The sequence below is a fragment of the Triticum aestivum genome, chromosome 4B (assembly GCF_018294505.1).
Source record: "Triticum aestivum cultivar Chinese Spring chromosome 4B, IWGSC CS RefSeq v2.1, whole genome shotgun sequence".
Taxonomy (NCBI): Eukaryota; Viridiplantae; Streptophyta; class Magnoliopsida; order Poales; family Poaceae; genus Triticum; species Triticum aestivum.
The window spans coordinates 482,697,620-482,717,633 of record NC_057804.1 but is presented as its reverse complement, the minus strand read 5'-3'; the positions used below and the strand labels follow the sequence as shown (position 1 = coordinate 482,717,633).

General features: G+C 45.0%; 1 protein-coding gene and 1 pseudogene across 4 annotated transcripts; one reads left to right on the top strand and one right to left on the bottom strand.

Moving 5' to 3' along the window:
* Positions 1–1,325: 1,325 nt before the first annotated feature.
* On the top strand, positions 1,326–2,466 carry LOC123090168 (uncharacterized; annotated as a pseudogene).
* Positions 2,467–3,056: 590 nt separating this feature from the next.
* Positions 3,057–8,299, bottom strand: LOC123092845 (protein NRT1/ PTR FAMILY 8.3). 4 transcript variants are annotated; one of them, XM_044514695.1, is made up of 6 exons: positions 8,154–8,299; positions 7,197–7,374; positions 6,126–6,225; positions 5,565–5,782; positions 4,417–4,973; positions 3,057–4,054 (listed from the first exon to the last, which is right to left on the bottom strand). In XM_044514695.1, the coding sequence occupies exons 2-6, from the start codon at positions 7,362–7,364 to the stop codon at positions 3,232–3,234; spliced, it is 1,866 nt and encodes a 621-aa protein (XP_044370630.1). In that variant the 5' UTR covers positions 7,365–7,374; positions 8,154–8,299; the 3' UTR covers positions 3,057–3,231. The 4 variants fall into 4 exon arrangements, with proteins under 4 accessions (XP_044370630.1, XP_044370631.1, XP_044370632.1 ...); XM_044514696.1 differs by having other exon boundaries at positions 7,197–7,295; positions 8,154–8,295; XM_044514697.1 differs by lacking the exon at positions 8,154–8,299 and adding an exon at positions 7,957–8,126 and having other exon boundaries at positions 7,197–7,295.
* Between the last annotated feature and the right edge of the window lie 11,715 nt (positions 8,300–20,014).

Genomic DNA, 20,014 nt, shown 5'->3' with positions numbered 1-20,014 from the left:
AACAGTTTAGGTTTCATGCAAAAAAGCCCCCCAAATTTCTTCCTTGCCAAAAACTTTGTCGCAGGCCCATCCCGACCGCGACCACCGTCGCCCCTCCCAACCCCGGCAACCCCTCCGACCCCGGCCACCACCCATTCCAACCTCGGCGGCGCCCATCCCGACCCCGACCGTCGTCGCCCCTCCCGACCACGGCCACCACTCGTTCCAACCTTGGCAGCCCCCATCCCGACCCCAGAAGAGGCAGAGTCCGCCGTCGCCGTTCCTGCACCGAGGCAGAGGACGCCTCCCGTGGCCCTCCCCTCGCCGCCTGCTGGCCGAGGAGCAGTTCGACCTCGACGCTGGCGAGGTTCATCTGCCGCCCCAAGCCTCCATGGGCGCGGCCCCAGAACAGGATGATGGATCGGGTCGTCGCTCTCCTCGATCCAGAACAGGACGAGGCAGAGGAGGCCACATGCGGTGGCCAATGTAGAGGAGGCAGCAGGGACGGGGCTCTACCAGCGGGATCCGGCCAGGAACGAGCAAGGGCGGCGGAGGACGGCCGGATCTGGTGGCGTCGGGGTCCTGGTGGTCATCGTCGTTGGCTCGCTGAAGCTCCGGTGGTGAGGCACTCGCGGCCGAGCGCGAGGAAGCAGGGAGGCGGGATGGAGGGCCGGCGTCGGGGTTGATGCGCCTGTGGAGGAGATGGCGGTGAGGCATGGTCGTCGTCGCTCGTCGGCGAGCGCGAGAAGGCGCAGGAGGGGGGAGGGCCGGCGTCGGGGTTGATGCACCTGGGGAGGGGATTGCGTTTATGTTTTTTATTTAGGGGTGTCTGTGTAAAATCTAAGGACTCGTTTGTAAATTTGGAATAGCACTGATCTGGCACGAAATGTTATGCCACGTAGGCAAGAAATGGGCATCAACTGTCATAAACTCACTTAACGCGGCCCGATCCGCCGATCAGTGGTTTTTGCAAAAGAATTACGCAAGACGTGGTGCTTTCTGCAGAGAAACTGTATCCTAGTGTTTTTCGCAAAACTAGCCCTCAAAATGGTGGTTTTATGCAATTTACTCATTTTGCACAGTACGATGAAGATGTCAGTACTCATTTGTTGTTTATGGTTTATGTGCCGTACAATCTTGTAGCTCCACACTACCCTCTCCATTGTGCAATCCCTTGCAAAACTAAGTTTACTACATAATGGTCCCTGAGCGACGATAGCATAGACAAGGAGTTTGTTAGTTTGTTTGGGAAATTATGCAGATACATTGTTCAGACTCACATACTGTCCTAGCCTAATTTTGTTTTGCGTTACTGCCGAGTCCCAGATCTCAAACTGGATAGTTAGATGCTGAATAATTTAAAAGCTCGGCTGTATTTCTCATCTGAAGTTCTGAATATCCAATGCACTTTATTGCTCCGCAGAGAGAAAGCAAATGCAGGGCATCTCACCAACTTCGAAGTTCTTGACATCTTACGAAGTAGAGGTGCAAAAACTGAACCCATGGGATGTTTGGGGGGCTGTTGCTGCATCAGAGTGCAAGGTGCTCATTTGTTTCTCTGATGCTTGATCCAATCTGTGTGTTCGATAGCCTGTTGATTCGTGTCCTTTTTTTATAATTAAACTGCTCTCATGTTTATTGCTGTAACAAACAGGTATACGAGTACCTCCTAAAAACTCCTGCTTGCAACCAAACAAGGGAATCCGTTACTGAATTTGCAAACAGATGTGAGGGTTTCAAGCTTACCGATGCTGACAAGCAAAATATTATCAATTGGAGGCCAACCTCAGTTGCTGATGTTTATGCGGTATTGTCATGTTTATTTGCTGATCTTAAGATGCACGTTATTATGATATATTCGTTAGCTGAGACAAACCAAGACATTTAGTCTAGTAATACTTTGGACCATTTGTGAGATCTTGAAATGAAATTGTCATTTGCTACAGAATTTAGAGCCTGCTTGGTTTGGAGCCAATATTTGGCAACTCTAAAAAAATTGGCAGCTGATTGTCTGGACTCCAAATTTTGGCAATTCAACAGAACACTATCAAAGTTGCTCTATTGGCCAACTTTGACTAATTTCTGAAATAGTGAAGCAAATATATTTGAATAGCAATGTGCATGTTTCAAAATTTTGTGCCTTCATATGTGCTTGATTTATTGCCAAGAGATTTAAGTTATCTTAAAGGTTGAATGTTTATTGTTGAGTACTCCCTCCATCCGGCATTTCTCCGACGCGTATTTCCGGATGGAGGGAGTACTAAACTGAACATTATGGGTTTTAGGTTAAGATGTTCATCTAATTTGTTCTGTTATCTGTTGCAGATGGTAGAGGAGTGTGGGAAAAGATTCAGTAAGGATGAGCAAGGAGGGGCACATAATGAAGAGGAACGTGCCAAGGAACTATTGGGTCTTGTAAATGAGGTTTTTCCACGACCACCCATTAAGCAAGAGGATGAACTGGAGGTGGATATGAAGGACATCTGAAAGGGTCTCCGTGCGATGGAGATTTTCGGATCAGCCTGTAGCTTATATCTGCATATATTTTGTAGTGCCGAGGAGCATCTAGTTTGAGACATCCATGTCAGAATCGACAATTTCACCTATGAGCTTCAATGGCAGTCGAGGATCTCTTGGCCCTTGTTGGAAATGAGAATGAACTTGACATTTCCTTTGCTGTAAACTCGATTCCCACATTTATCGTAGCTCCTTGTTGAATGAACAAATTAAGCAGCTTAACAGTATGTTAGGGTCAATTAAGCTACTGATGACGCAGTGGCTTAATTATCACCAGCTCGCTGCCTCACAAACACCAAGTATGAGAAAGATAGGCAACGGAAGCTCCGGTTGAGTATGCAATCCGTGATAAACCCGTCGCCTGAAGCATGTGAGGCAGCTAATCTATACTGTATAGTTTACCTGTGCACATGATGATATTACAGTACAATTTCCTCACACCCTAACCAAATGCAGTATGGAGTGGTATCCCTAAAGCTCAAATTCACTCAAAATAGAAGTAATATCCAGTGTGTAGTTCTGTGCCAAACAAACACTGGCAACTCTTTGGAGCCATGTAATATAGAAGTAACCGGAAAATTTAGGTATTTAAATATTTTTTCCAGATAAAAGCACTTCTTAGCACCACCATTTTTCATAATGAGATGTATAGTCTCACATTGAGCATCTCCGGTTTTGAAAAAGAAAGATCTACAGAGTTACAGTCTGCAATTATAATGCCAAGGTCAAGGAGGCTCAGGAAGCCTTCTTACATTTGTACCTCCTAGCATAGAATACAAAGACAAATATATTCAGTAAACTCAGCCCAGCCATCATCAGGTAGAATCTATCCAAATGCCCTTCATTCAAGTTATCAGGTATCCACCCTGGGCTGCCTCCTCTGGCTGTGAATACCGGCACAAGTGAAAGGATAAACGAACTAAGGTAATTTCCGGCCGAGATGTTAAGAAGCGAGAATGCCATGCCTAAGCTTCTCATGGCGTCTGGAGACTCATCGTAGAAAAATTCAGTTAGCCCAATGTTGGAGAACACCTCGGCGACGCCTAGCAGAAAGTACTGGGGTCCTTGCCACAGGATGCTCATTGGAACAGCCGCCTTGCTGTGCACCAAACCTTCGGACTGTGCAATCTGTAACCGGTTACTCTCCACCAATGCTGCTAACACCATTGAGAGCATGGAGAAACATAAACCGATCCCTATTCGCTGCGGTGACGAAATGCCATTCGCTTTGCCAGTGAATTTTCTAATTACTGGAACAAGGACTCTCTCATAAATTGGAACCAGCATAATGACAGTAAATGTATCTATGGACTGAAAGGATGCAGCGGGTATTTCGAAAGACCAGACGTGTTTCTCCATTGTCATCCCTTGCTCTACAAATGTTGAAAACATTTGTTCCTGAACTGCAGCAAACAATACCATTGCTGACCAAATTGGGAACATTCTGATCAGAATCTTCAACTCCTCTACCTGAGTGACGGTACAAATCTTCCATTTATTAAGTTGGCCAGGAGATTCACAGTCAGGTAGTGTCACAATCGCAGCTTTATCAAAGAACCTGAATGAGGAAGAAAAATATTACTAATTCAATAATTATGGAAATCTACTTGATCAGACTGTTTCAGGTTCTTTATAGAAAAATATTAGTACTATTTCCCTAATTATAGAAATCTTCCTTAATACTTGAAAAAGAAGAGAATTTTTTTCTACGAATTTCAGCACATCCATTTGTACCAACATAGATTTTTCACAAAAGTGTGCAATATTGTTTCCCCTTTTCATTAATTTGAATATAACTTAAAATGTAGCTTACATATCTATTATTAGAAAATAAATAATGAACTTTACTTGAACAAAAATTCAAAATAAAATGAATGCATAATTATAAAGTTAAGAGTTGAAATCTCAGCAGAGTATTACTCAAGTCCACTTGTATGTTCCAATTTCCGGCTGCCTTCGATTGCCGAACCTTGCCCCGAAAACTCATAAAGAGCTGAGGAATCACATGGCAAAACTTTATCGAAGTTCCGAGAAGCTGCAACAACAACCTGCCATATTCTTGCTAGAGGGCTTCCTCCAGGTTTCTGAAATCTATACACAATGGAGCCCAAGAAAAAAACACTTATACCTAAAGTCACAAATAGTGTAGAAACTGTAAAACCCCAGAGCCAGCCTTCATGTTCTTGAACCCAGACAATAACAGTCCCAGCGATCAATGAACCAGCATTGATTGAGAAATAGTGCCAATTAAAGAAAGAGCTCTTTCTGGTCTTCTCCACTTCATCAGTGTCATCAAATTGATCGGCTCCAAAAGACGTGACGCAAGGGCTCTGTGCACCGTACCCTAAACCAACCATGTACAACCCAACCAAGAATATATTGTACCGAGAAGAGATAGGATCTACCCAAAGAGTCCAAGCACGAGGACCGGCTGAGATTATTGGAAGTGCTGCTGATAGAAGCAACAACATCATACCCTGAATAACAGAACGAAAAAAACAAGTTAAACAAAAATGTTAGGAAAACAGAGTTCAGATATTGAATGCACATGTTAAGGTAAACAAACATCGTTTGATCTCTTGTCATTAGGTCTATAGGTTGGTCGCTAGTTTTGTTGGGCTATTTGGTTTTCCTAGCTTATCATTTCTTTTGTCTTGATAAGGGTCAATGTATTCTCAGGTGTTATATAGGTCTGTGCAATTTTTAGGTTGTTCTTCCACCACAAAATGATGCACATTTAGATGCGTGTTCGAGATGTGTTGGATGCGCATATCATATCATAACTAGAGTCTGAATACTTAACACCAGAAACTAGTGGCATTCGCATCGTTCATCCATCAGAACAGTCATGATATCATGTACTCCCTCCGTAAATAAATATAAGAGCATTTAGATCACTACTTTAGTGATATAAACGCTCTTATATTTATTTACGGAGGGAGTAATAAAGATTTTTTTTACTCTTTCAGCGTAGTAGGATCTCCACTGACAGTAATTATTTTTAAAATAGAGTACTCTTTGTGGTTATTCTGAATCATAAATGAGCAAGAGTTATTTGTAGCGCTTACCATAATGAAAATTGTGCAGCTGATCAAAGCTGTCCGGTACTTCCCCAGATACGAATCAGCAACGAAGGCTCCAACCAGAGGTGCGAGATAGCTAGTACCTTGCCAAGTTGCAACATGTCTCGCAGCATCCAAATTTGTTTCATGTAAGACTTTTGTGAGATAACTGACTAGGTTTTTTCCAATTGAAGAATAGGCCAGATAACAGCAGAATGAACAGACTGCAACAACGTAGTTCGCTTTCTGTTAGATCTTACAGTTAATACAGAATGCGGCCATAAAATTCTAGTGTCAAATTAACCAAGAGCTCGGTTCAGTGTCTGAAGAGACCAAATATATTTTATTTTATTTTTTGCGAAAAGAAGAGACCAAATATATTCACAGATAGTATGTTGGGACTCTGGATGTATATCAGTATATGCACGTTAAGAGTGTGAAATATAAGTGTCACCGTTCAAGTATTTATTCTCGACAGAATGTATAGAAGTATCTAACCATCACATTTCTACGGTCTTATAATAGAAAGGCTAATAATGCACAAGCATTGTGCTGTACTGAACTGACCTATGGTTAAGGAGGAGGCCTTCCAGTTCCCTGTATGTTCTCTGGAAGCAGGATGACCACTGGTACAAAGAGATCCATCACCTGTATATTCCGTGGAATTCTGCGTTTCACAGTAAAGCAGAAGTAACCATAATGAACATGAGAAAGTGATATAATGGCGCTGACAGGTAAAACAATATGAACAGAGGGAGGACTGGTAACAGATAAATACTACTCTGACTGACATGGGAACAGTTAGCCTCAAACTGAAAAATATAACAAATCCAAATAAGCTTTAAAATATATAACACGAATTTAACTTGGTAAGTAGAACCAAAGAAGGTCACAAAAGAATCGAGTACGCAATACTTTATTCCTACAGAACATTTTTCATCTTTTATTTGAACCTGCAACAACGTAGCTAGTATTAAATCTCAAAATTAACAAGGACACCGACCGTAAACAGTACTTTCACAGCATTTTATGCAGTCAGAATAAATTGCATGCGTATAATAAGTATGGCTAAGGAGAGTTTTTTCCCACAAAAAAAGGAGAGTATATTTTCTTTGATTTTATCTGTGTTATTAAGTACTCCCTCCGTCCGGAAATACTTGTCCTAGGTCTAGATACAATCATTTCTAGGACAAGTATTTCCGGACGGAGGGAGTACGAACAGGGTTCATGGTTAAAAAAAGAGAAACTATTCACTAGTTTTCTTTGAAATTTAATTGCTCCCTCTGTTCATAAATATAAGATGTTTTGGATATTTAATATGGAGTACATACGGACTGAAATGAGTGAGCAAACACACTAAAACATGTCTATATACATTTGATTCTGAAAAAAGTTGTTACATCTTATATTTGTGAACGGAGGGAGCAAGTCTCAATACTTCATGCTTCGATAACTAAGCATGGAAATTGTCGAGCTGTTTAGAAGGATGCAAGACAGCACCAACATAATGGATGTTTTTATGAATCAACTACAAAGAGCAAAATCTGAATACATATCTGACAACAGAGTTCGCACAAGCAAGCCTCGCAAGGTGATACTCGCGTGCGAGAGAGAAAGGGGGAGAGGGACAGCACAAACCTCCTGCGATGAGCTGCCTCCGTCCAGCAGAGGGCTCTTGTCCAATGGATCCGTGGAGTCCATGACTCTGTTCTTCTTGCAGTTGCAGGGGAAGAAACCCTGAGAAAGCAAGAGGAAGGAGATGGCATGAAAAGGATGGAGCTGCAGGTCGGATGCCTCAATCAACATATATCTGGCCCTACAATGATGCACCGAAATAGAGTAAGCACAAATGACAGCCAGCGGCTCCAACAGCAATGGAACCGTGTGAGGAGGATGCTCATTCCAACCGATTCAGACGTCACAATCATCGAGCATAGACAAACGTGCTACAGATCGTGAGACATACATAATGTACTACTCCCTCCGTTCCTAAATATTTGTCTTTCTAGACATTTCAAATGACTACTATATACGGATGTATGTAGACATATTTTAAAGTATAAATTCACTCATTTTGCTCCGTATGTAGTCACTTGTTGAAATGCCTAAAAAGACAAGTATTTAGGAACGGAGGGAGTACTATATGAAGATATGGAGAATAAAATACAACTGCTTCGGATATCTATAAATATGCATTTCTCTTTTGACGTATGGAGCTCATTTTTCTTTTCATACTATTAAAAGGGGGCTATCATTTATTTCTTTTGACATGAAAAAGGGGCTATCATTGGTATGGTGTTGGCAGGTGTGCCAGTGCCAACCTCTCCCCCTCGAACCCCATCGTGGTGTGGTGGGTCTCACGAGTCAGCTGAGAGACGAGCAACGAACTAGTACTCACTTCGAAAGGGAAATTACGGCATGCTGCTGCCCGGATTTCTTCCGAACCGAGGAAGAAGAGCAGCGAGCGCCGCGGAGTTCTCCACTGCACCACGCATGCGGCAGCAGCTGGAAGAACCTTGCCTTGCCAGATCAACGAAGAAGCACACGGAAATAGTACTCGGAGAAGAAGTGCTAGAAGCTTGGTGAGTTGCTCACCGCGTGGGCGGCGCGCAGCATCGAACTGGGTTGAGCGGAGAGCCCGAGGCGGCGAGACCGGACACCGGAGAGCGAGACCGGACACGCGGGGCGAGGAGACGCACCACGCAGCACCTCCCCCGAAATATCTGTTGCCGCTCCGCGGAATGGCCCACCTGGCAGTGGTAGTGGTAGGAGAAATCCAGTGGTACGCTTTTGGTGGCTTGGAGCGCACACGTGGAACGGCTCTCCGAGTTTTTTTCGCGGGCTTAAAAAACTTTCGTTTTTCAACCTGGACAGCACGATCCAGTTGGCAGAGGCTTAGAGCATCTTTTTTTTTCTACACCCGACCTCTCAACCCGCCTCGTATGCTCAGACGGGCCGCCCAATCACTGACCCTCATATGTCTTTTTATCTAGACGGACATCTTAAACGGGCCTCAAATGTCCGGGCTCGCCGGCACCCCTCATATCCAGCCTAAATATGTGGCGGATATGGGGCGCCCGGGCATGCCAGTGGTGTCGTACCCGGGCCATGCCGGCCCTCCTGACCCCATTTATGTTCGTCCCCAAACGCTCGTCGGAGTAAACCCTAGTCACTTCACTCCACTCCCCACCGTCACCCGAGCTCATCTACGGCAATTTCCGGCCTTCTCCGCCATGGCAGGCAGCGGATCGGACTCTGACCAGTCTGGATCCGTCGACTGGGGTGTCATCCCGTGTCGGTTGGAGGAGGCAATGGAAGTCCGCATTGCACTTCGTCGCTCCCGGGAGGACAACGCCCGACCGGCGAACGGATCCATCCGCCACGACGCCATAATGTCCACTCACCGGGCGCTCGGGTCCTCTGGTGCTGGATCCTCACAGTCCCGGCAACCGAAACACCTCTCCTTCCCCATCATTGGTCGGGCAGACTATGAATCCCACCGGAACGGGCGGCCCGTCGTGTGAAGAAGAGGATAAGGGCCGCCGAGGCCCGTATCGTGGCGGAAATGGCGATGGCCGCAGAGGAGGAAGCCATCCACGCCCGTATTGTGAAGAAACGACAGCGGAGGAACACGCGCGTCCTCGCCCGAGAGCAGAATCGGGCGATCCTTGCCATGGCCGGACCGCCACCGAAGGAGGAGGAGGACAGCAACGGCGAGGACAGCTCCGGCGACGAGCATATCCGGCTCGATCTGTACTGTGTCTTTGATCGGTACTTCCGCGATAAGGACGGCAAGGGCGTCGGGAAGGGCAAGGGCAGTCGTGGATGAACTCCACCATAGCCAAACATGCCAAATTTTGTAGTCCGATGGCATGTTTAGTGTAGTGTGATGAAGTAGCCGGATGATGCGTGTGTATCGACGTAGTTGCATGAGTTTGTATGGATTTGAGATATGGTAATTGGGGTGTCCTGATGTGGATTACATTATTTGAGGATGCCCGGTCAGTGTCAACGGACGTGCCCGGACGCGTCCGCGAGCGTTTGAGGGCCAGATTTGTTAAGTCTGGTTGTAGATGCTCTTACAATCCCTTGAGGTTCAGACCGCAAGTAGAATGTTGTAATGGTGCCCAAAGGCATCTCCAAAGCTGATCCTCAACCGAATACCGCATCCGTCAGCGGACCAAGGATCAGTTTGTGAACATTTATGCTAGAACATGGCATCCAACTGCGGTCGCATACTCCTTTTGTAAGTTAATATAAGACATCAGTGATCTAAAAGGTCTTATATTAATTTATAGAGAGGATACATTTTAAACCAGATTTCTGCTAACCCACGGATTTTTCTTCAAACACGACGGAACTCATTAAAGTTGGGTAGTAAATATCATAAATCATCAATAAATAACATGCAAGTATGTCTAGTACAACAATAGTTTCAAATTCAACGAGGTTAACTGGATGTTCAAGAAGTTTTCATGGATGGATCATGTTGCAACATTATGTGAAATGAATGAATCAATGAACAAGTAGAGCGAGAAGAAGCAAAACTTACAACATCCATGGTCGCGGTGCACAATGGTTACATTGCCTCCAGCCGATCAAACCGCGCCACAAAACTATTTATTGATGAGCGGCCATTCGTCAACCCTAAACCCATTACATGCTTGAGGAACGACCGCCCATAGATGGTCTCTGAATTGATGATCCCACATACGGCTGAGTGGAACTAGGAGAAAATTATGAGCAACTTCATCTCCTCTGATGCGGAAGCAATCTTATCAATTCCGTTATGTACAAGACCAACCTATGGTTTTTGGGCCTCGAATTTTAACAAAAAGGGTATCTTCTCAATCAAATCCGCTTACCGCATGCTAGTGGACACAAAAATGAGGCGGAAAGCTTGGCTGGATGAGAGAGAAAATTCATCAAATTCAAATGCTGAGCATAAATCTTGGTACCATGTCGAAGATCCAAGTACCGACGAAAATCAAAAATTTCCTTTGGCGCATGCCCAGATTATTTCTGACCGCTGACGTTGTGTGTCATCGCACCATGGTGTCGGTTAGTATTTGCAACTTTGTGGCAGCCCGGATTCTTGGAGGCACTCTCTGTTGGAATGCAACATGTCAAGATGTGTGTGCGCACTAGATGATCCAAATCTCATTGATCTTCTCCTACAGAACACTGAACCTGAAGCGAAACGATGGATCCTTTCACTATTGGACTATCCTTTCACTGTTGGACTCATTATCGCATAATGTCTTTGTTTCGGTTCTAGTAACCCACTGGGCAATCTGGCATGCTCGTCGTAAGGCGATACACGAGGAAAGTTCCAAAAGCCCTCAGACACGCGTAATTTTATTTGGGGAAATCTACGTGACCCGGAAGCATCAAGGACACACAAAAATCCTCCTCAAATGACAACTCTGTTGGTCCTGCTCGTTGGATCTCACTACCAGCGGGTTATGCAAAGTTGAAAATAGATGAGGCTGTGTCGGGAGCACTTGCATCTGGTGCCATGGTTTGAGATGCCGATGGCGTTTTCTCTTGGAGCTACAACTCTTGTTTGAGCGGGTGTAGGTGGTCCGTCGGTCCTCGAAGCAATGGCGTGTCGGGAAGCTGTGGCACTTGCTAAAGATCTTTCACTGAACAACATAATTATAGCGACCGATTGCAAGGAGGTGATACAAAACATCACATTAGGCACATGAGAAAAATGGAAGCATCATTCGAGAGATCGTTGTGACAGCTTGGGAATTTACCTCTTGTTCTTTTATCTTTCAGGGTAGAGAGACTAATATAGAGGCTCATATCCTTGCAAAACATGTTCTAGGACTTAGTGAAGGACACCATCTTTGGCTCCTTCAACCTTCTGATCTTCAATGTATCCCCATGAACATGGTTACAAATTAATAAAATAGAGTGTGGTTTGCCTACAAAATTTGAGCTAATGCATGGCTAACAGTATTCGAGCTAATGCATCGGGAAGAACTGCCTTCGTCATCACCGTTTCATCCTCATATTCGTCTTGATCTGACAATGACACATCCATGAAGTTCTCGTAGAAGTACCTTGTGTGCGAATCCATGTTATTTGCTTCAAAGTAAGGAAAAAATATTAAAAAATGGCTATGGTATTTGATCGAACAATTGTCGGACGTGGTATCCGCCATGGACGACATTTGCAAGGGTGGAGGGTACCTGGACTGCAGCTGAATCAGTGATGGATCAACGACGTTGGCAGAACGAGCATGCCGCCTTGGTCTAGCGGCGAAGGTTCAGCAAGGCTTGGGCGGGCGGGCGGGGTGACACAGCGGCAGCGACAGACTAGAAAGGAGCGGATACAGAGAAGGGAGGAGAGACGGAGTGCGAGAAAATGGGTCCATGTGAGGTTTTTTGGTAGGCCGTGTATGTGAGAGGCTTATGCGTCGGTGGTCCGGACACCTGCAAACCTCCTCAGCTTTGCAACTGGTTTGTCGGATTTCAAACACTGGACGCATCCGAAGACGATTTAGGCACGTCGTTGGATGGCAAAAAAAATCTGAACACCACGGTTCACACATTTAGGCTGGTTTGATGCAGGAGTTGGAGTTGCCCTAATGTGTGGGTGAATTTTCATATCATCAACCATCAAATGTGGAATTTTTCATCATTGTTTTCATATTACTAATATAGTTAAATGTCATTACCGAGAAAGGCTTTCGCCTCGCTTTATAAATAAAGCAACCACCGAGCACAAGGTCAACAAAGTACCAACAGAATAACACACACACACACCGCCACCGCAGGCAAGGTCTAACAGACAACCACACAAACATCAAAAGGGTTCAGCTGTGGGCACAACAAAACAAGCTCAACACACAAACACATCAAGCACGCACAACACACGCGGTGACGACGTGGCGGGGAAGATCTAATCCGGCTCTGGTGGTGGTGGGGGAAGCAGCGGAGCCATCCGGAGAGCCATCATGTGAAGCTGGGTGATGATGGAGTTGATGGCGTCTCTCTCCCTGGGGCGGCTAAGCGGCCTCCAAAGCTGCAAGTAACCAGACCATTTGAACAAAGCGCCAGTAGCACGGTGAAGAGGTATACGCTGAATCACAAGCTTATTCCTAACAGTCCAATGCGTCCAGGCTAGCACACCGATGGTCAGCCACCTAATGTGGCGGGACGAGGGTGGTAGCGCCTGGAGTTCGGCGAAGAGAGCGAGGAAGTCGTTGTGGTCCCAGCTTCTACCCAATATTTTGTGGAAACAACTCCACAGGAATGATACGTCTCCAACGTATCTATAATTTTTTATTGTTCCAAGCTATTATATTATCTGTTTTGGATGTTTATAGGCATTTATATGCTATTTTATATTATTTTTGGGACTAACCTATTAACCGAGGGCCCAGTGACAGTTTCTGTTTTTGCCTATTTTAGAGTTTCACAGAAAAGGAATACCAAACGGAGTCCAAACAGAATGAAACCTTTGTGATGATCTTTCTTGGACTGAAAGGAAACCAGAAGACTTAGAGATGAAGTCAGAGACACAATGAGGCGACCACGAGGCAGGAGGGCGCACCCAGCGGGTAGGGCATGCCCCCCTATCTTGTGGGCCCCTCGTAGCTCCTCTGACCTAGTTCCTTCGCCTATATATACTCTTATACCCTGAAAACATCCAGGGGAGCCACGAAACCACTTTTCTAGCACTGTAACCTTCTGTACCCGTGAGGTCCCATCTAGGGACCTTTTCCGGCGTCTTGCTGGAGGGGGATTCGAGCATGGAGGGCTTCTACATCAACACCATTACCTCTCCAATGAAGCGTGAGTAGTCTACCACAGACCTACGGGTCCATAGTTATTAGCTAGATGGCTTCTTCTCTCTCTTTGATTCTCAATATCATGTTCTCCTTGACGTTCTTAGAGATCTATTAGATGTAATATTCTTTTGCGGTGTGTTTGCCGAGATCCGATGAATTGTGGATTTATGATCAGATTATCTATGAATATTATTTGGTTCTTCTCTAAATTCTTATATGCATGATTTGATATCTTTGCAAGTCTATTCGAATTATCGGTTTAGTTTGGCCTACTAGATTGATCTTTCTTGCAATGGGAGAAGTGCTTAGCTTTGGGTTCAATCTTAAGGTGTCCTTTCCCAGTGACAGTAGGGGCAGCAAGGCACGTATTGTATTGTTGCTATCGAGGATAAAAAGATGGGATTTTCATCATATTGCTTGAGTTAATTCCTCTACATCATGTCATCTTACTTAATGCGTTACTCCGTTCTTTATGAACTTAATACTCTAGATGCATGCTGGATAGCGGTCGATGTGTGGATTAATAGTAGTAGATGCAGAATCATTTCGGTCTATTTGACACGGACGTGATGCCTATGTTCATGATCATTGCCTTAGATATCATCATAATTATGCGCTCTTCTATTAATTGCTTGGTAGTAATTTGTTCACCCACCGTAATATTTGCTATCTTGAGAGAATCCATTAGTGAAACCTATGGCCCCCGGGTCCATCATATAAGTTCTCTTTTACATCTTACTAGTTTCCGATCTATTATTTTTGCAATCTTTTACTTTCCAATCTTTAAACCAAAAATACCAAAAATATTTACTTTACCATTTATCTATCTCTATCAGATGTCACTTTTGCAAGTGACCATGAAGGGATTGACAACCCCTTTTATCGCGTTGGGTGCAAGTTGTTGATTGTTTGTGCAGGTATTTGGTGACTTGTTCGTTATCTCCTAGGATTGATACCTTGGTTCTCAAAACTGTGGGAAATACTTACACTACTTTGTTGCATCACCCTTTCCTCTTCAAGGGAAAACCAATGCAAGCTCAAGAGGTAGCAAGGAACTGCGCGGACACGCATGTGAAGAAGATATAGTTCGAATCCTCTTCAGGCCCACAGAGCAGGCATAGTCCATCACCAGGGCCGTTGCGCTTCAGAACCTCCACGTCGGATGGGAGGCGGTCGCGGATTCATTGCCACATTAATATCCTTATCTTCAAGGGGAGCCGGATCTCCCATATGGCGATGAGAGCCTCGGGTACCGGCGGGAGGAGGCGATAGCCTGGTATAGTGATTTAGTGGAGAATTGCCCAGATGGCTCTAGCCGCCACCTGGTGCGATCATCTCCAATGCCCAGATTTGGCTTGTGCAGCGCTATACAGGCAAGCAAGGCTTGCCAATTGGCGTTCTCCGTCAGGATGAACGGTCTAACGCCAGATGCCCTAAGTTAATAAGGGCCACCTTAACAGAGATCTGCGATTCTACCGCAATGGCGAACAGGTCAGGAAAGCGAGACGCGAAGGGGGTGTCACCGGCCCATCAATCGAACCAAAACAACGTGGCTATGCTAGATCCCACCATAATCGAAGCCCCGATGCGAAGGACTGGGAGGAGCTGTATGACGGATTGCCAGAACTGGGAGCCACCGGATCACAGAAAGAAGGCGAGTGGCTGGCCACAGAGGTATTTTTGCTGAATGATGCGGAGCCACAAGCCACCCTCTCCGTTCGCAATCGTCAAAGCCACCTAGTCAGGAGTGCAATGTTCATGCGTTTGGAGGACATGATCCCGAGGCCACCCTGATCGCGAGGCTTACAGATCTCAGTCCACCGAACCATATGGCACTTCCGCTTATCGCCCTCGCCAGCCTGGAAGATGCGCCCCTAGTCTCTGGCAATCTCATGATGCAGCGTCTCTAGCATGCTGTAGAAGCTCATAATGAATAAGAGCAGGCTAGACAGGGACGAGTTAACGAGCACCGTCCGGGCTGCTTTAGAAAGCCAATGCCCCTGCCAAGGTTCAATGCGGTGTTGGAGCTTGCTCACCGTGGGGCGCAGCTCGGCCACCATGAGCCTCGAGTCACTAATGGGGATCCCCAAATATGTCATGGGTAAGATCCCGAGCTGATAGTTCAAACGGCCCGCAATGCTCTGACGGTCATCTTGGGAATAGCCCAACACCATCACCGCACTCTTATCGAAGTTAATCCTGAGACCGGACATCTGCTGAAAGCAAAGCAGGAGGAAGTTCAAGTTCGGGATGTCGTTATCAGAGCCTTTGCTACTTCTTAAGCTTGCATTGGTTTTTCCCTTGAAGAGGAAAGGGTGATGCAGCAAAGTAGAGTAAATATTTCCCTCAGTTTGAGAACCAAGGTATCAATCCAGTAGGAGACAACACACAAGTCACTGAATACCTGCAAAAACAATCAACAAACTTGCACCCAACGCTATAAAGGGGTTGTGAATCCCTTCACGTTTACTTGCAAAAGTGAGATCTGATAGAGATAGATAAACGGTAAAGTAAATATTTTTGGATTTTTTGTTTATAGACCAGAAAGTAAAAAAATTGCAAAATAGTAGATCAGAAACTAGTATGATGGAAAATAGAACTTATTGAAGGAAATATGCCCTAGAGGCAATAATAAAGTTATTATTTATTTCCTTAATTCATGATAAATGTTTATTATTCATGCTAGAATTTTATTAACCGGAAACTTAGTACATGTGTGAATACATAGACAAAATATATAGTCCCTAGTATGCCTCTACTTGACTAGCTCATTAATCAAAGATGGTTAAGTTTTCTAACCATAGACATGTGTTGTCATTTGATGAATCGGATCACATCATTAGGAGAATGATGTGATGGACATGACCCACCCGTTAGCTAAGCATTATGATCGTGTTAGTTTCATTGCTACTGCTTTCTTCATGACTTATACAAGTTCCTCAGACTATGACATTATGCAAATCCTGAATACCGAAGGAACACTTTGTGTGCTACCAAACATCACAACGTATAAGGGTGATTATAAAGGTGCTCTACAGGTGTCTCTGAAGGTGTTTGTTGGGTTGGAATAGATCGAGATTAGGATTTGTCACTCCGTATTTCGGAGAGGTATCTCTGGGCCCTCTCGGTAATACTCATCACTATAAGCCTTGCAAGCATTGTAACTAATGAGTTAGTTGCGGGATGAAGTATTGTGGAACGAGTAAAGAGACTTTCCGGTAACAAGATTGAACTAGGTATTGAGATATCGACGATCGAATCTCGAGCAAGTAACATACCGATGACAAAGGGAACACCGTATGTTGTTATGCGGTTTGACCGATAAAGATCTTCATAGAATATGTAGGAACCAATATGAGCATCCAGCTTCTGCTATTGGTTATTGACCAGAGACGTGTCTCGGTCATGTCTACATAGTTCTCGAACCCACAGGGTCCGCACGCTTAACGTTCGATGACGATTGGTATTATGAGTTTATGTGTTTTGATGTACCGAAGGTAGTTCAGAGTCCCAGATATGATCATGGACATGACGAGGAGTCTCGAAATGGTCGAGACATGAAGATTGATATATTGTAAGCCTATGTTTGGACATCGGAATGGTTCCGAGTGAGTTCGGGCATATACCGGAATACCGGGAGGTTGCCGGAACCCCTTGGGAAGTATATGGGTCTTATTGGGCCATAGTGGGAGAGAGGAGGAGGCGGCCAGGTGGAGGGCGCCCCCCCAAGCCCAATCCGAATTGGGTGGAGGGTCGGCCCCCCTTTCCTTCCTTCCTCTCTTCCCCTTCCTTCTCTCCTAGTCCAACTAGGGAAGGGAGGGGGGAATCCTACTCCCGATGGGAGTAGGACTCCTCCAGGGCGTGCCATAGAGGGCCGACCCTCCCCCTCCTCCACTCCTTTATATACGGGGGAAGGGGCACCCCTTAGTCACACAAGTTGACATTGTTTAGCCGTGTGCGGTGCCCCCCTCCGCAGTTACACACCTCGGTCATATCGTCGTAGTGCTTAGGCGAAGCCCTGCGCCGGTAACTTCATCATCACTGACACCACGTCATCGTGCTGACGAAACTCTCGCTCGGCCTCAACTAGATCAAGAGTACGAGGGACATCCCCGAGCTGAATGTGTGCTGATCGCGGAGGTGACGTACATTCAGTGCTATCGGTCCGATCATGAAAACATACGACTACATCAACCGCGTTATCATAACGCTTCCGCTATCGGTCTACGAGGGTACGTGGACACACTCTCCCCTCTCGTTGCTATGCATCACATAGATAGATCTTGCATGATTGTAGGAATTTATTTGAAATTACCGCGTTCCCCAATAGTGGCATCCGAGCCAGGTCTATGCGTAGATGTTATATGTACAAGTAGAACATAAAGAGTTGAGGGCGATAATAGTCATACTGCTTACTAGCATGTCATACTTTGATTCGGCAGTATTGTTGGATGAAGCGGCTCAGGCCGACATTACGCGTATGCTTACGTGAGTCTGGTTCTACCGACGTGCTTTGCACATAGGTGGCTAGTGAGTGTCTGTTTCTCCAACTTTAGTTGAATCGTGTGTGGCTACGCCCGATCCTTGTTGAAGGTTAAAACAACACACTTGATGAAAAATCGTTGTGGTTTTGATGCGTAGGTAAGAACGGTTCTTGCTAGAAGCCCATAGCAGCCACGTAAAACTTCCAACAACAAAGTAGAGGACGTCTAACTTGTTTTTGCAAGGCTTGCTGTGATGTGATATGGTCAAGCATGATGTGATATAAATTACTGTATGAGATTATCATGTTTTGTAACAAAGTTATCGGCAACTGGCAGGAGCCATATGGTTGTTTCTCTATTGTATGCAATGCAATCGCCATGTAATTGTTTCAGTTTATCACTAAGCGGTAGCGATAGTCGTAGTAACAATAGTTGACGAGATGACAACGATGCTACGACGGAGATCAAGGTGTCGCGCCGGTGACGTTGGAGATCATGACGATGCTTCGGTGATGGAGATCATGAGCACAAGATGATGATGGCCATATCATGTCACATATTTTGATTGCATGTGATGTTTATCCTTTATGCATCTTATTTTTCTTAGAACGTCGGTAGCATTATAAGATGATCCCTTACTAAATTTCAAGGTACAAGTGTTCTCCCTGAGTATGCACCGTTGCTACAGTTCATCATGACGAGACACCACGTGATGATCGGGTGTGATAAGCTCTACGTTCACATACAACGGGTGCAAGCCAGTTTTGCACACGCAGAATACTCAGGTTAAACTTGATGAGCCTAGCACATGCAGATATGGCCTCGGAACACTGAGACCGAAAGGTCGAGCATGAATCATATAGTAGATAAGATAAACTAGTGATGCTCACCATTCAAAACTACTCCATCTCTTGTGATGATCGGACATGGTTTAGTTGATTTGGATCACGTGATCACTTAGATGATTAGAGGGATGTCTATTTAAGTGGGAGTTCTTAAGTAATATGATTAATTGAACTTTAATTTATCATGAACTTAGTACCTGATAGTATTTTGCATGTCTATGTTATTGTAGATCAATGGCCCGTGCTACCGTTCCTTTGAATTTTAATGCGTTCCTAGAGAAAGCTAAGTTGAAAGATGATGGCAGAAACTACACGGGCTGGGTCCATAACTTGAGGATTATCCTCATTGCTGCACAGAAGAATTATGTCCTGGAAGCACCGCTAGGTGCCAGGCCTGCTGCAGATGCTACTGATGACGTTAAGAACGTCTGGCAGAGCAAAGTTGATGACTAATCGATAGTTCAGTGTGCATGCTTTATAGCTTAGAATCGGGACTTGAAAGACGTTTTGAACATCATGGAGCATAGATGTTCCAAGAGTTGAAGTTAATATTTCAAGCAAATGCCCGAGTTCAGAGATATGAAGTCTCCAACAAGTTCTACAGCTGCAAAATGGAGGAGTATAGTTCAGTCAGTGAGCACATACTCAAAATGTCTGGGTATCATAATCACTTGACTCAGCTGGGAGTTGATCTTCCAGTTGATTGTGTCATTGATAGAGTTCTTCAATCACTGTCACCAAGCTATAAAGGCTTCATGATGAACTATAATATGCAAGGGATGGAAAATACTATTCCCGAGCTCTTCGCGATGCTAACGGGCGCGAAAGTAGAAATCAAAAAGGAGCATCAAGTGTTGATGGTCAATAAGACCACTAGTTTCAAGAAAAAGGGTAAAGGGAAGAAAGGGAACTTCAAGAAGAACGGCAAAAAGGTTACTGCTCAAGAGAAGAAACCCAAGTCTGGACCTAAGCCTGAAACTGAGTGCTTCTACTACAAAGGGACTGGTCCTAGAAGCGGAACTGCCCCAAGTATTTGGCGGATAAGAAGGATGGCAAAGTGAAAGGTATATTTGATATACATGTTATTGATGTGTACTTCTAATGCTTGTAGTAGCGCCTGGGTATTTGATACTGGTTCTGTTGCTCATATTTGCAACTCGAAACAGGGGCTACGGATAAGCGAAGATTGGCTAATGACGAGGTGACGATGCGCGTGGGAAATGGTTCCAAAGTCGATGTGATCGCGGTCGGCACGCTACCTCTACATCTACCTTCGGGATTAGTTTTAGACCTGAATAATTGTTATTTGGTGCCAGTGTTGAG